Source organism: Scyliorhinus torazame, chromosome 13, assembly GCF_047496885.1.
Source record: "Scyliorhinus torazame isolate Kashiwa2021f chromosome 13, sScyTor2.1, whole genome shotgun sequence".
Taxonomy (NCBI): Eukaryota; Metazoa; Chordata; class Chondrichthyes; order Carcharhiniformes; family Scyliorhinidae; genus Scyliorhinus; species Scyliorhinus torazame.
The window spans coordinates 209317411-209333228 of NC_092719.1; the positions used below are offsets into that span (position 1 = coordinate 209317411).

Below are 15818 nucleotides of genomic sequence, written 5' to 3' on the forward strand. Positions count from 1 at the left end.
TGCAACTTCTTCACATAACCGTAAGGTCACAAAAAGCAAGAAGTAGATACTTAATTTTTCTATTTAAAAAAAAAAAATAGACCAAAGAAATCTCAACTCATAATGGATGGTTCACTGTCACTGTTCAGGGCCTTGGTGAGACCACGCCTGCAGCAGTGTGCAGTTTTAGTCTCCTAAGAAAGGATATACTTTCTATAACGGGTGCGCAGCAAAGGTTCACCAGACTGATTCCAGGAATGGCAGGATTGTTGTTGTGGATTGATTGGGTCGACTGGGCCTGTATTCACTGGAATACAATGAGAGGGAATCTAATTGAGACGTTTAAAAATCTGGCAGGGCAGAATAGACGAGATGCAGCAATGGTGTTTCCGCTGGCTTGAGGGTCTAGAACATGGGGTCAGTGTCTCAAGGTAGGCCATTTAGGACTGAGAGGAGGAGAAACATCTTCACTCAGAGGGTGGTGAATCTGTGGAATTTTCGATCACAGAGACTTGTGGGGGCCAAGTTGTATTTGAGGACGGGCGGCATGTGGCGCAGTGGTTAGCACTGGGACTGCGGCGCTGAGGACCTGGGGTCAAATCCCAGCCCTGGGTCACTGTCCGTGTGGAGTTTGCACATTCTCCCCGTGTCTGCGTGGGTTTCACCCCCACAACCCAAAGATGTGCAGGTAAGGTGGATTGGCCACGCTAAATTGCCCCTGAATTGGAAAAATAAAATAAATAATTGGGTATTCTAAAAAAAATTTTTTTTTTTTTTTTTTTTTTTAAGTTATTTTTAAAAAGTTGTATTTGAGGAAGTAGATAAACTCTAAAGGGGTCATGGGGTTATGGGGACAGTGCGAGAGTATGGCAGTGAGAAAGAGAATCAGCCAAGATCGTATTGAATGGCAGAGCAGGCTCAAATTGCAGAATGGCCTATTATCTATGTTTCGATTTAAAAAAGGGGAATAATAGATATTTTGAAATGTTTTAATATAATTGGGCCTCGGAGATCTTGTGGCACAGTGGATAGCATACGACCTCTGAGCCAGATGTTCCGAGTTCATGTCCCATCCCAGGACCTGATGGCCAAGAAAGGTGCGCTACTAAAATCTGGCAATGATCAGTCATGGTCTAATTCAATGGCGGAGCAGGTTTGATGGGCTGAATGGTCCATTCTTGGTTCCTATGTTTATAGGAAAGTCTGTCAACTGATCTCAAAATAGTCTCTTCAATCCCATTCTCCACTGTCAAACAAAACACATTGGGCTGGATTCTCCATTTCAGGGACTATGTCCCCACGCCGTCGTAGAAACTGTGGTCTTCCATGCCAGAAAAACTGGCGTAAAAGGCCCCATATTCTTAGCCCTGCAGGGGGCTAGCAGGGACCCGACGAGAATGTAGCAGCTTTAGCTGCAGATACGGGCCCCGCAATTACGGGGTCAGAGGCCGCGCAGGTGTACGGTCCAGCGGCCGCACCATGCTCCATGGCGGACTCAGACCGCGGAGCTGGACCTCCTAAATAGTGCCCCCGATCGGCCGCCCCCCCCCCCCGGACCCGGACCGCCCGCCCAAAATTAGCCCGGTCCCGTATGAGGAGCGCCCCCCGCCGCTCTCTTTACCGACCACATTATTCTTTCTCTCAGAAAATTCAGATTTAATTCAAGAATTTGAGCATTTCCAACAGTACTCAGTGTCTCACATGTAAAGCTGATTAGATCTTTGTGTCTTCGTTTTCTTTTAATTTTGCTGCATGTTCAATTACTGGGCTTCTTCCTATTTAAAATAAACACCAACCACTGTGTACACCTTTATAGGGTGGGAGACCTAACAAAGGTGTTAGTTTTCACAGGCGCTTCCAGAGGCAGCCATGCTTCAATTACATGAAGAGATAGAAGGCGTGATGTCTGACAGGTGACAGCTTGAGTATTCCTCCTTTTCATGCAGGCTCATAAAATGGCTGTGCACTCGCTACCCTTTAGGTCCAGAGGAAAAAGGAAGGAATGAAAATGTTAAGTACTTTTCAGTTTTGAGTGGGATGAATTTTATGTTCAATTCCCCTTCAAGTAATTTCTTTGGAACATAGGGTGGCACAGTGGTTAGCACTGCTGCCCCACAGCACCAGGGACCCGGGTTCAATTCCGGCCTTGGGTCACTGTCTTGGTGGAGTTTGTACATTCTCCCCGTGTCTCCGTGGGTTTCCTCCGGGTGCTCCAGTTTCCTCCCACAGTCCAAAGATGTGCAGGTTAGGTGGATTGGCCATGGAGGTTAGGTTATAGTTATGGGGTGACGTGGATAGGGCAGTGTGGACAGGGGAGTGGACATGGGTGGAGTGCTCATTCAAAGGGTCGGTGCAGACTCGATGGGCCGAATGGCTTCCTTCTGCACTGTAGGGATTCTATGACTCTATAATCTATAGTCCCAGAAAATAAGATCGTAACAAACTAACTGTTGTTCGCTATTTCACACAGAGCCCACAAACTTTCAGGCAAAAATCTACCAAACCGCACAAATAACTTGTCAGCGTTCAATAATCAACTGGCTGTACTGAGATTCCACAGTATTTCAACAGATTTAATTTCCGAAACTCTTTTTAACAGAAGCAATATCTCCAAGTTTCAACATGATTTAGTTACGTCACAATTAAAATGAGTGGTGCAAATTGACGTCGCCGGACAGTCCAACTGAGCACCAGTACACTGTATCACGCAATTAGAGAGACACAGACTCAGTTCTTCGTCCTGCAGATGACGATGTTCATTGGAGGCAAGCCTCTTCCTACAGATCACTCACTTCCCAGCCACCAGCTCAACGTACCTGCAAATTGTCATCACCATTAAATCACGACTATAAGTTTGTGCATAGGTTTTGATCTTGCCCTTGCCAAAAAGGCTTTTGAACAGCATTTTTAAAGTTCTCGAGTCTCGCACTGATATTCCAAAATCCACTTTGTGGAATTACAAGAATTGGAGGATGAAGGAAGTATGGCAATGGTTTTTTTTAGAAAACACTTTTCAGTCAGCGAATTTAACATTATAATCCACGGACCATATATAAGAACAAATCGATAAATCACTCATTACAAGTTGCAGGGGTAAAAAACGTTAGCCCACGTCAGACCAAATCTCCTGATGAAGCAGCTGGATTTGTGGAAGCGATGATATATTGGAAATTACATTACAGCTATCGTAAAACTTAAAATCTTGCGCACACTTCCTGGTTTTGGTTTTGCAGCCCCCTACCCCTACCCCTACCCCCACCCAGGGTGGCACTAAAACACCTCAGTAATGCATATCCAAACTTGGTAAATTTTCATCATGTGGCATGTGCAGGAAATCAAATTAAAAAGTGACTGGGTTATTTGAGCTGAGCATTCATTGCACAGAATTAAGATAATGGATAAAAGGGAGATGGTAAACTTTTTTTTTTTTAAACGAGTCGATAGATGCAAAAAAGTGGGCGAAAGTTTACTTTCTCCAACGCAAACATGCTGCACCCTCTGGAGTACAAAAGAATTTCAAAATATTTTTTTAAAAATTAAACATGAAGTACGCAAAAGTACTTCACAGAATAAGCATTTGGAAAAAAGTGACTGAGGCAGGAAATTAGTTTTAAAAAGCTTGAACAATGGGACAGTTTTGAAGGAAAAGTTTGAAAGGTTATTATGCATGTGATCAAGAAGGCTGAAAGACCATCACAATAGTGAGGCAAGTCAGAGGGTCAGAATATCTGGGGGAAAACATAGGACTGGAGGAGGTTGCACAGAGGAAGGAAGGCATGTAGGGGAGAATTTTAATTTGCAAGCAGTGTCAGACAGGGAGCTAATGTACATCAGCATTATGTGAGCAGTGCAACATGGTATGGGATATTTGGAGCAGCGATTTATCACAATATAGTTCTCCTCCTGTTTCCACATCATTGAGACAAAACAATTGTTGCAATGGCTGCCAACAGCAAGTGTCAGGGCAATTATTGGAACGCCAACGAACTGCATCACTGATGTTCAACTAATCATCGCCATTTCCATCTCAAAGAACTGTTTCTGGTTTTACCCAACCATGCCGAGACCACGATAACAAGGAGAGTCAATTCCCCGATAAGAAACTGAAGTTCCCCATTACAACCTGCCTTATAAATAACTCGTCAAGACCCATTATTCCTCGCATACACTGATTAATTGCAAAACAGCCATCAAATTCATGGCATAATGAATAATATATGGCCATAGATATAAAAGCGGTACCTTCACCCATGAGTCATTCCTGTATATTATTAACCCAAGACTAATGAGGCACTCAACATAAACATAATCCTATACTGTCAAGGCAGGCTCTCTGCAGATTCTTGTCATTTTTCAGTAATGCCTGATTTTCCAAATGGCTGAGCTGACCTGACAAGTGAAATGAGGTACTTAATATTGAGAAGTATTGCTTGTGAGGCATCACAAGTGACAGGTAACAGCGACTGCAGAGCTGCTAAAATACAGGACAATAACCTGCAATTGTCGGTGACTCGGCAGGGAGTGGCACATTTGAGGTTCTTTGGCAATCTGCACAGTAAAGACCTGGACATAAAGCAATTTGGGACATATATTCTGAGCAAAGGTTGGCTAAAAATAGTGTCAACTTTTAAGGCAAGTCAGGGCAGCACGGTGGCGCAGTGGGTTAGCACTGCGGCCTCACGGCGCCAAGGTCGCAGGTTCGATCCCGGCTCTGGGTCACTGTCCTTGTGGAGTTTGCACATTCTCCCCGTGTTTGCATGGGTTTTGCCCCCACAACCCAAACAAAATGTGCAAGCTAGGTGGATTGGCCACACTAAATTGCCCCTTAATTGTAAAAAATGAATTGAGTACTCAAAAAATTTTTTTAAAGCACTGCTACCTCACGGCACTGAGGACCTGGGTTCGATCCCCACCCTGGGTCACGGTCCTTGTGAAGTTTGTACATTCTCCCTGTGTCTGCGTGGGTCTCACCCCCACAACCCAAAAAGACGTGCAGGGTAGGTGGATTGGCCACGCTAAATTGCCCCTTAATTGGTACACTGAATTTATTTAAAAACTTTTTAAGGTCAGTTATCTGACTGGTGAATATACTGGATGACGAGCAGCCTTTAAAATATGGCATTGGCAGGTATTTGTCCATTTCAAAAGCCATGGCCAATTGATTTGCACCAAGGCGCTTGGCAAACTCTTTTGATCACTACAAGCCATCTGCCAGTTTAAGCATCTGCTCCCTCCACTGCCATGTGTATTATCTACATGTTGCATTGCAGGAAATCACCAAGGTTTCTTCAACAGCATCGCTGGAACTCTCAACCTTCAACACCAAGAAGGATAAAGGAAACAGATGTAGGGGAACACCACCACCTCCAGGTTTCCATCCTGACTTGGAAATATAATCGCCATTCCTTAGTCATTGCTGGGCTACAAATGTGAAAACCCCCACCCTAACAACGCTATAGGGGGTTAACATACAGACCAGTGTTTCATGATGGTAATTCACCACCCCCTTCTCAAGGGAATAGGGGGGATGTGCAATAAATACTTGCCTTACATGCAATTCCCTTATCTTGGGATTAAGATTTTAAAGGAGTGTATTTTCAGCATTTTCTGTTCTTATTTTAAGACAACATTTTATTGAAAATAAAACTTAAACAAGAAGATTATAGATACAGAGCAGCAAAGGAACTTGGTGATTGAGACCTAGGTGGCTGGAAGAGAGGGTAGTGACAGTTATCCGATTGTGCAGATCGGATTACGTCAGGAGCTGTGACTGACAGCTAAACCTCACAGATTGAATTTCTGCTTGAATCTCACCCTCAAGCAGGCGGCTTACTATCACTGCAGAATTTCTATTGATTTTTTTTCCTTCAGAACTATCGCACAGCAGGAACAGGGATTGTAGCTACAAGTGGCCTTGTACAGTGGAATAGGGTCACAAAGATCATCATGACACAGCAACAGGTGCTACGTGGCATTAGCTGATCTGAATTCAAATAGTAATACCAAGGTTTTCCTTTCAACTGGAACAAAGCCAAATTTCCACGAGGCATGCCATCAGTCAAGCTGGCCATTCAGGGAAAACGGATGCGATTGCTCACCACCAGGTAACATCCCAAAATTTGACTTATTCAGTCATCACAACACAATGGCCATAGCTCTAAGGATTGGGTCAAAATCCCCAAAACACTCTTGTAAATTCTGAGCGCTGCCCTGTGCCGTACACAGTACAACTTTGCACAAATATACTTACAGTTATCTGCAGCGATATGTCCATTCTCTACTCAGTTCCTGTGGCACTCTGCATTATACCTTCTCATATATTCTTTACTTATACGTAATGACAATACTGCACTGTTATGGCAGAAAATATGCTGCAAGATTAAAATTTATTGCACAAATTGCAGTATTTTGGTCCTCTTTGATGCAACATTATTTTTGACCAATTCCATTCAAACAAAGAACTGCACTGAATTAATTTTAATTTGCTTTTAACATCCTTTATTAAATACATCGGGATTTTATCAAAGTGCTGATTAAATTACTTTGTTGAAAGTTGAATTTTGACTTGTTCTAATATTTTTACAGGTGCACTGTTCCTGTGTTGACTGCATCCTGAGTCACCTGATCTCGAACAACAATGAGTCAGAGTACAGAAGGAAGATAGAGAACCTGGTGCCTTGGTGTAACGACAACAATCTCACCCTCAATGACAGCAAAACTAAGGAGCTGGTCAGGAAGCGAAGTATCGTCCACCGCATCAATGGTGGCGAGGTGGAGATTGTTGACAGCTTCAAATTCCTAGGTTTGCACATCTCCAACGAACTGTCCTGGTCAACCCGGGTCGACGCTACCATCAAGAAAGCAGAACAGCACTGAGACTTCCTCAGGAAACTAAGGAAATTCGGCATGTCCACAGTGACTCTTACCAATTTTTACAAATGCACCATAGAAAGCATCCGATCTGGCTGCATCACAGCCTGGTATGGCAACTGCTCGGCCCAAGACCATAAGAAACTACAGAGTCGTGAACACAGCCCAGTCTATCACGTGAACCTGCCTCCCATCCAATGACTCTGTCTACACCTCCCACTGACTTGGGAAAACGGACAGCATAATCAAAGACCCCTCCCACCTGGGTTATTCTCTCTTCCACTTCTTCCATCGGGCAGGAGATACAAAGGTCTGAGAGCACGCACTAACAGATTCAAAAACAGCTTCTTCCCCGCTGTTATCAGACTCCTGAATGACTCTTGCATGGACTGATCAGATCTCTACACACATCTTCTCTACTGAGTAGTACTGCACTCCGTATGCTTCACCCAATGCCTGTGTCTATATATTTACATTGTGTATTTATGAATGGCCCATGTTTTTTTCATGTATGGAATGATCTGCCTAGAACAATACTTTTCACTGTACCTCGGTACACGTGACAATAAAACAAATCCAAATCAATTATTTATTCCACATCTTCTTCCCTCCTTTCACTAACCACACACAATAACAGGCCCGTGTTATTGAGTCAGTTGGCAGTCCCATGATGGGAAGCACCAGACGAGAGATCTTACTTCACCTGAACTCCACACAGAATGAAGGGGGTCACTGGAAGACCAGCCACACTCCCTGGCACAGCTACGCTGCCAACAACTGTATCACAACCCGAATACCCGAGATCAGCTAGTGTAACACGGAGCAGGATTAGTATTTGGCACCTTTTGTTACAAGTGAGTCCATACAAAAATAGGCTGCAGTCATTAAGCCATCAGGAAGTATTTTGTGAGTTTATACAGGAGACAATCAAAACTCAGTGACATAATCATAATACCCATTATATGTAACACAAGAAACATTCTTCTGAGCCTAAAAAAATCAACTGACAAAGCCACCTTATGGCTCAGAGGGCAAATATACCAGGCGATGTGACAGTCAGAAATGTTTTGGGTTTAATCCCTGCTCTGTGATGCATTAGCCAATCTCAACCAGAGTGATAGAACTCGGGAGGGGAACTGGCCAGCGAACTTCCCATTTTTCAAATCAGAGCAAAGCCTTCTATAGCTGTACAGTCCACCAATACTGCATAAGAACACAAGAACTCGGAGCAGGAGTAATCTGGCTCCTTGAGCCTGCTCCGCCATTCAATAAGGTCATGTCTGATCTTTTTGTGGACTCAGCTCCACTTACCCGCCCGCTCATTGTAATCTTTTCTTCCTTTACTATTCAGAAATCTATCTATCTTTGCCTTAAAAACATTTAATGAAGGAGCCTCAACTGCTTCACTGGGCAGGGAATTCCACAGATTTACAACATTCTGGGTGAAGAGGTTCCTCCTCAACTCAGTCCTAAATCTGCTCCACCCTTATTTTGAGGCTATGCCCCCGAGTTCTAGTTTCAGTGGAAACAACCCCCCTGCTTCTCTCTTATCTATTCCCTTCACAATTTTATGTTTCTGTAAGACCCTCCCCCTCATTCTTCTAAATTCCAATGAATATAGTCCCAGTCTACTTAGTCTCTCCTCTTAAGCTAATCCTCTCAACTCCGGAATCAACCTAGTGAATCTCCTCTGCACACCCTCCAGTGCCAGTACGTCCTTTCTCAGGTAAGGAGACCAAAACTGTACACAGTACTCCAGGTGTGGCCTCACCAGCACCCTATACAGCTGCAACATAACATATCTGTTTTTAAACTCCTTACTCTAATAATGAAGGACAACATTCCATTTGCCTTCTTAATTACCTACTGCACCTGCAAACCAACGTTTTGTGATTCATGCACAAGGACGCCCAGGTCCCTCTGCACGGCAGCATGCTGCTTCCTACCAAAATGGATGATTCCACATTTATCAACATTGAACTCCATCTACCAGACCCTTGCCCACTTACTTAAAATATCTATACCCCTCTGCAGACTTTCAGTGTCCTCTGCACACTTGGCTCGACCACTCATCTTAGTGTCATCTGGGAACTTTGACACATCACACTTGGTCCTCTAGATCATCTATGTAAATTGTGAACAATTGCGGACCCGACACTAATCCCTGAGGCACACCACTAGCCACTGATCGCCAACCAGAAAAACACCCATTTATTCCCCACTCTTTGCTTTCTGTCAGTTAACCAATCCTCTATCCATGATAACACATTACCCGTAATGCTATGCGCCTTTATCTTATGCAGCAGCCTTTTGTACGTCATCTTGTTGAATGCCTTCTGGAAATTCAGATACAGGACATCCACCAGTACACTACATCCACCAGTTCCCCACTCTCCACCGCGCTCATAATGTCCTCAAAGCATTCCACTAATTCGTCAAACATGACATGCCTTTCATGAACCCATGCTGTGTCTGCCCAATGGGACAATTTCTATCCCGATGTCTCGCTATTTTTTCCTCAACGATAGATTCAAGCATCTTCCCCACTACAGAAGTTAAGCTAGCAGGCCTATGGTTACCTGCCTTTTGTCCATCTCCTTTATTAAACAATGGCATCACATTTGCTGTTTTCCAATCTGCTGGAACTGCCCCAGAGTCCAGTGAATTTTGGTAAATTACCACGAGCGCATGTACTATTTCCCCTACCACCTCTTTTAGTACCCTGGGATGCATTCCATCGGGCCAGGAGACTTATCTACCTTTAGCCCCATTAGCTTTCCCAACACTTACCTCCTAAGTGACAATGATCATTTCTAGGTCCTCACCTGCCATAGTCTCCTTGCCAACAACTATTGGCATGTTATTTGTGTCTTCCACTGTGAAGACTGACACAAAATACCTGTTCAATGCCTCAGCCATTTCCTCGTTTTCCATTATTAAATCCCTCTTCTCATCCTCTAAAGGACCAATGTCTACCTTAGCTGCTCTTTTTCGTTTTACATATTTGTCGAAGCTTTTGCTTTCTGTTTTTATATTTTGAGCTAGTTTGCTCTCATAATCTATCTTACTTTTCTTGATAGCTTTTTTCGTGGCTTTCTGTTGACCTTTAAAGATTTCCCAATCCTCTAGTTTCCCACTAATCTTTGCTACTTTGTATGCCTTTTCTTTCAATTTGATACCCTCCTTTATTTCCTTAGAACACATCTGCTCATCTGCTACCCCATGAAAGAACCCACTCATTCTCGCCAGAGCCATATGCACCCTGTGCACCACCTTAAACTGTACCCGGCTCATCCTTGCACAAGATGAGGTCCCGTTTACCCTTCACAGTGCCTCACTCCATGCTCCCCAATTGATCCCCATTCCCAACTCCGCTTCCTATTTCTCCTTGATCTTCACCACCCGCACGCCTCCCTGCTCTCCAGTCACTTATATATATCCCCAATTCTTCCCTCCACTTCCACATCCGGAAGCAGCAGTCGCTCCAGCAGGGTGTATCCCGGCAATCTAGGGAACCCCTTCCAGACTTTTTGTGCAAAGTCCCTCACCTGCAGATATCTGAACTCACCACCACTCGGCAGCTCTACCCTCAGCTCCTCCAGACTGGCGAACCCTTCCTCCAAATACAGATCCCTCACCTTGACCAGCCCCACTTCCCTCCACCTCCTGCATACACTATCCATCCCCCCCCCCCCCGGCTCAAACCCATGATTCTCGGACAGCAGCGTTAGCACCGACATCCCTTCCACCCTAAAATTCCTCCACAGCTGATTGCATATCTTCACCGTGGACTGCACCACTGGGCTCCCTGAATACCTACTCGGAGCCATTGGCAATGCTGCTGTCCTTCCCCAACTTCATACCCCTGATACTATCCAGCACCTCCCTCAGCCCCAGGGGCTCCTCCAACGCCTGCCTCTTTGCTTCCTCCACCTGGGGAAATTCGAACTCGTCCAGAAACCACCCCATGTCCCCCTCCTCGCCTCCTGGGTCTGCCTCATAAAGTCCCTGGTAATACTCTCTAAATGCCTCATTTATCTTCCCTGGCTCTGACACCACATCCCCAGCCCCAGCCCGGATCTTCAATATTTCCCTGGACGCAACTCGCCTCCGCAGCTGGTGCGCCAGCATGCGGCTCGACTTCTCCCCATACTCGTATTGCACCCCTCTTGCCCTACGCAGTTACCATACCGCCCTCCCCGTTGTAAGCCTGTCAGATTGCCCCTGCAACTTTTTCCTCCTCGCCAATCCCTCCACGGTGGGCACCCTCGAATATTCCCTGTCCACCTCCACTATCTCACTCACTCGATGGTCATGTTCCGCCCTCCTTTCCTTATTCGTACAAACCGTAAATGAGATAATTTCTCCCCGGACCACTGCCTTCAGTGCTTCCCCAAAAATGCCCACCGACACCTCCCCATTCTGATTTAACTCCACATAATCCCTAGTCACCAACCGCACCTTATCACAAAAACCTCCATCCGCCAACAACCCCGAGTCAAACCTCCACCCCGGCCTCTGCTCTCGTCCCGTACTGAACCGCATATCCAGCCAGTGGGGTGCATGGTTCGAGATAACTATCCTCGCATACTCTGCCCCCTCCACCCCAACCAAAATCTCCCGACTCACTACAAAGTAATCAATCCTCAAATACACCTTATGGACGTGTGAAAAGAAGGAATACTCCCTTCCCCCTGGATTCTGAAAGCGCCATGGATCCACCATACCCATCCTCTCCATAAACCCCCCCCAGCTCCCTTGCCATTCGTACCCTACCCATCGACCTGGGGCTCGATCTATCCACCCTCGGCTCCAGGACACAGTTAAAATCTCTTCCCATGATCAACTAGTACGTGGCCAAATCCGGGATTGCTGACAGCAACCCCCTCATAATACCCACATCATCCCAATTTGGAGCATACACATTTACCAACACTACCGGTGCCCCTTCCAATACCCACTCACAATCATATATCTCCCACCTGGATCCCTCACCTCCTTTGCACTTACGAAGCCCATTTTTTTGCTCATTAAAATCGCCACACCCCTCAATTTCAAATCAAACCCCGAGTGAAAAACCTGCCCGACCCACCTCTTCCTGAACCGAACCTAGTCCTTCACACGGAGGTGTGTCTCCGGCAAAAAGACAACCCCCGCTTTCAAGCTCCTGAGGTGCGCGAACACCCACGACCTTTTAACCGGCCCATTTAGTCCCCGGATGTTCCATGTTACCAACCTTGCTCGCTTGCGCCTCCAGTCCCCTCTACCGCCAGTCATCTTCCCCACTTATCTCCTGCCCCTTTAATTCCACGCTGTACCTAACCCATCACAGATGGCCCCTTTCTTCGCCCTTGACCATGTCATCTCTCACCCCCCCCCCCCCCCACCCCCCACCCCCCCCCGCTTTTGTTCCAGTCATCATGGATGCACATATCATGCATTTAACATAAAGGTGGGAAGGAATCAGTTGAAAGCAGTCACATGTTCCTTACGCAAGGGAACAGACTCCAGAAACATTAACTGTTTGAAACGCCATTTAAATCAGCAGGCCAAATATCCCACCCAGCATTTGTCTAAGCAAAGAAACCTTAAAGGCAAGCCTCTTGGAGCACTTTTTCATAAAAATATTACAGTTTGCAGATCAAATTCACTTAAAGAGAGGAGTCCCGACTTTAATTAAAAAACTAACATCTGTACTGAGCGCAATATGCATTTCATGAATATCTAACAGGTACATGATGCTATCTTTTTTTCTTTCCTCTCTGTTGCTGGAGACAACAATGAAAGGAACTTGCATGGATTAGCTTTATGCTGACAAAAAGGTACCTGAAGCATTTCACAGAAATACTGGGGGGGGGGGGGGGGGGGGGGGGGTGTTAGAAAACAACGTTGTGGCAAAAGAGGATGTATTAGAACCGGTCAATCAACAGCTTGCTCAAAGAAATAGGTTTAAGTGTTTTATGGGGCGGCAGGGGAGTTATGGGGGGGCCAGAGCAGATATGGGGTAGCAGGGGTAAGGGAGTGATGGCCAAACCGGCCATTGTGCTCATGCAATACATGTGATTAGTAGATTTATAAGCAGGTGAACAATCTATTTTCACAATATTTCACTCGCTCATCAGCGATTCAAAATTGTTTCCAATCTGCTTTTTAAATTTAATCCCAGATTCTCCCAAGCATTAGATTCCAGCTCCTGTAATGGAACGCTTTAAAGGGAGCTTAAAAAACCTGATTCGAAAAGAAAATTCTACTGAATTACAGGATTAACTTTGGAAACATCGGCACAGGTAAAAATCAGTCCCCGATTACAACAGGAACAGAAATAATTTAGGATTCAGGGCTCTGCTGACTGAAGAAAAATATCAAGTGGAATTGACTCTGTACCGCCGAGTCTCTTAAACTTCCAGTGCATTTCTATAAATATTCCATCATTCTAACTCCACTTAGAAACACCTTTACAAAATAGAAAGAAAAGGCTTATCGGCTGTGATTTGCTTTCCTGTCCCCAACAATAATTTCAAACTTTGCAGTTTAATTCTGAAAGGCAAAATTATCACAAAATCTATGTAGCAGAACCTCTTCAGCTGGGCAAGGCTGGAGGCAAGTATACAGGTCATGTATATTTGCAAAAAGACTATATATTTTTTTTGTTTGCAATATTCTTGATGGTTTTCTCCAGGTCAGGTAGCAGCTGCCCTGGTCAACCAACCATTCAAACTCCATCCCCTCCACCCCATCTCTCTCAGATGACATATTAATAGCCAGTCATCTTAATTGCTGGCAGAGGCTCACCTTCAGCCCAGTCCCCAGGACAATCACATCATATTCTTCATCCATGGTGGCTGCACCAACGTTTGTTGACTGTTTTAAATCAGAGGGATGGTGTTTGTTGTGGTTGAGAAGGAGCTGAACTGAGCCTCTTCCCCCAGTGACAGGTTGGAGCTGATCACCGCATTACCCACCTTCTCCCCAACGCCCAACACAGTGTCCATCCGCCCCCGGGCAATAGTGCACTCCCTCTTCTCGAGGAAACCAAAACAAGTTGAAAGATGCAACCAGCCTTCACCGTGAAGATCGTCGCCTCACGGGGGTGGTTTGAAAGTCCGGCAATGGGGGCCCGAGGTCGCCATCGGGCTGCCCCGCAACATCTTCCTTCCATTCCACCCGCGCAGCAGTGAAAGTAGTGCCGGGCTGGTCCCCTCCCGTCAACGGCCAGCAGGCTGGCCGGCCGCCGGCATCCCGCAGTGCGCGTGCGCCACGCCCGCCGGCCTTCTGGGAACTGTAGTCCAGCTAGGGGGTCGGAGTCTGCGCACTGGACAATTCCGCGGTGCAGCATGGGCTATGTAGTTCCCAGGGGGGGTGTGATGCTCCCTCGAGAACAGCATGAGTCCATGGCAGCCCGGTGGCGTAGTGGTTAGCACTGCTGCTTCCCAGCGCCGAGGTCCCGGGTTCGATCCCAGCTCGGGGTCACTGCCCGTGTGGAGTTTGCACAGTCTCCCCGTCTTATCATAGAATCATAGAATTTATAGTGCAGAAAGAGGCCATTCGGCCTATCGAGTCTGCACCGGCTCTTTGAAAGAGCACCCTACCCAAGCCCACACCCTATCCCCATAACCCAGTAACCCCACCCAACACTAGGGGCAATTTTGGACACCAAGGGCAATTTAGCATGGCCAATCCACCTAACCTGCACATCTTTGGACTGTGGGAGGAATCCGGAGCACCCGGAGGAAACCCACGCATACACGGGAAGAATGTGCAGACTCCGCACAGACAGTGACCCAAGCCAGGAATCGAACTTGGGACCCTGGAGCTGTGAAGCAATTGTGCTAACCACCATGCTACCGTGCTGCCCTTTCACCCACACAACCCAAAGATGTACAGGTTAAGTTGATTGGCCGCGCTAAATTGCCCCTTAATTGGAAAAAAATCGCGGATTGGGTCACTGTCTGTGCGGAGTCTGCACGTTCTCCCTGTGTCTGCGTGGGTTACCTCCGGGTGCTCCGGTTTCCTCCCACAAGTCCCGAAAGACGTGCTGTTTGGTGAATTGGACATTCTGAATTCTCGCTCTGTGTTCCCGAACAGGCGCCGGAATGTGGCGACTAGGGGCTTTTCACAGTAACCTCATTGCAGTGTTAATGTAAGCCTACTTGTGACAATAATAAGGATTATTATAATTATTATAGAAGGGGGGTCACATGTAAGGTAGCTGGAGTCCTTGGTTTTTGGTTCTTTTCACCCGATTCCCAAGGGTGGACAAATTTGTCCCATGTGAGAGTCTTTTGGGTGAGGATGTCAAAAACCGTAAAAAAGAATATTGGGAAGAAAGGTGTGAGCAGTAACCCTTCTGAGAAGCTGCGCAAGGTGCGAAGTCCTGCGAGATCGAAGATAGTGGAGGCAGGCTCATCAGGTGCGGCCGCACCTATTACAGTGGACAAGCTGATGAAGGTAATAGCTGTCGAATTTGGAAGACAATTCGGCAAGCATTTCGAGTGGCAAGGGAGAGAAATAATGGAGACCTTCAAAAAATTGGTGGATGATGCATTGATCCCAATAAAGGAGGATTTGGAGATGACATTGGAGACAGTGCAGGAACATGGTGAGGTGTTGAAGGGGGTGGAGGAGACACTGTAGCGACATAGCGATCAGTTGGCCTTGCTGGATGCTGAACTGGGGAGGGTGGAGGACAGGAACAAGGGCCTGAGCGGTAAGGTTGAGTACCTGGAGAGTAGGTCGATGCAACAGAACCTCAGGATCTTGGGGTTGCCTGAGGGGGTGGAGGGTCTGAGGCCGACTGAATATTTTGAGGTGATGTTTATGAAGTTGATAGTGGAGGAGGATCAGGTCTCCCCATCGAGCTTGATTGGGCCCATAGGGCAAAACTACAGGCGAATGATCCACCACGGCGGTGATAGCACGTGTTCACAGCTAGCAGAAGAAGGAGAGGGTTCTGAAGTGAGCCAAGGAGA

At 46.3% G+C, this 15818-nt stretch overlaps 1 protein-coding gene and 1 long non-coding RNA gene across 3 annotated transcripts in view; one reads left to right on the plus strand and one right to left on the minus strand.

Annotated features, from left to right (window-relative positions):
• The window catches only part of LOC140388580 (uncharacterized), a 45004-nt gene extending 37630 nt beyond the window's left edge, over positions 1–7374 (plus strand). Inside the window, exons 2-3 of the long non-coding RNA XR_011934224.1 lie at positions 5851–6083; positions 6565–7374. This is a non-coding gene — a long non-coding RNA (uncharacterized lncRNA). The remainder of the gene's footprint in view (positions 1–5850; positions 6084–6564) is intronic.
• Positions 1–13991, minus strand: part of LOC140388579 (rab GDP dissociation inhibitor beta-like) — a 58899-nt gene extending 44908 nt beyond the window's left edge. Inside the window, exon 1 of one of the 2 annotated variants that reach the window (XM_072473001.1) lies at positions 13812–13991. In XM_072473001.1, the coding sequence (XP_072329102.1) occupies positions 13812–13841 (30 nt within the window). In that variant the 5' untranslated portion in view covers positions 13842–13991. The other variant, XM_072473000.1, reaches the window with a different exon arrangement.
• Between the last annotated feature and the right edge of the window lie 1827 nt (positions 13992–15818).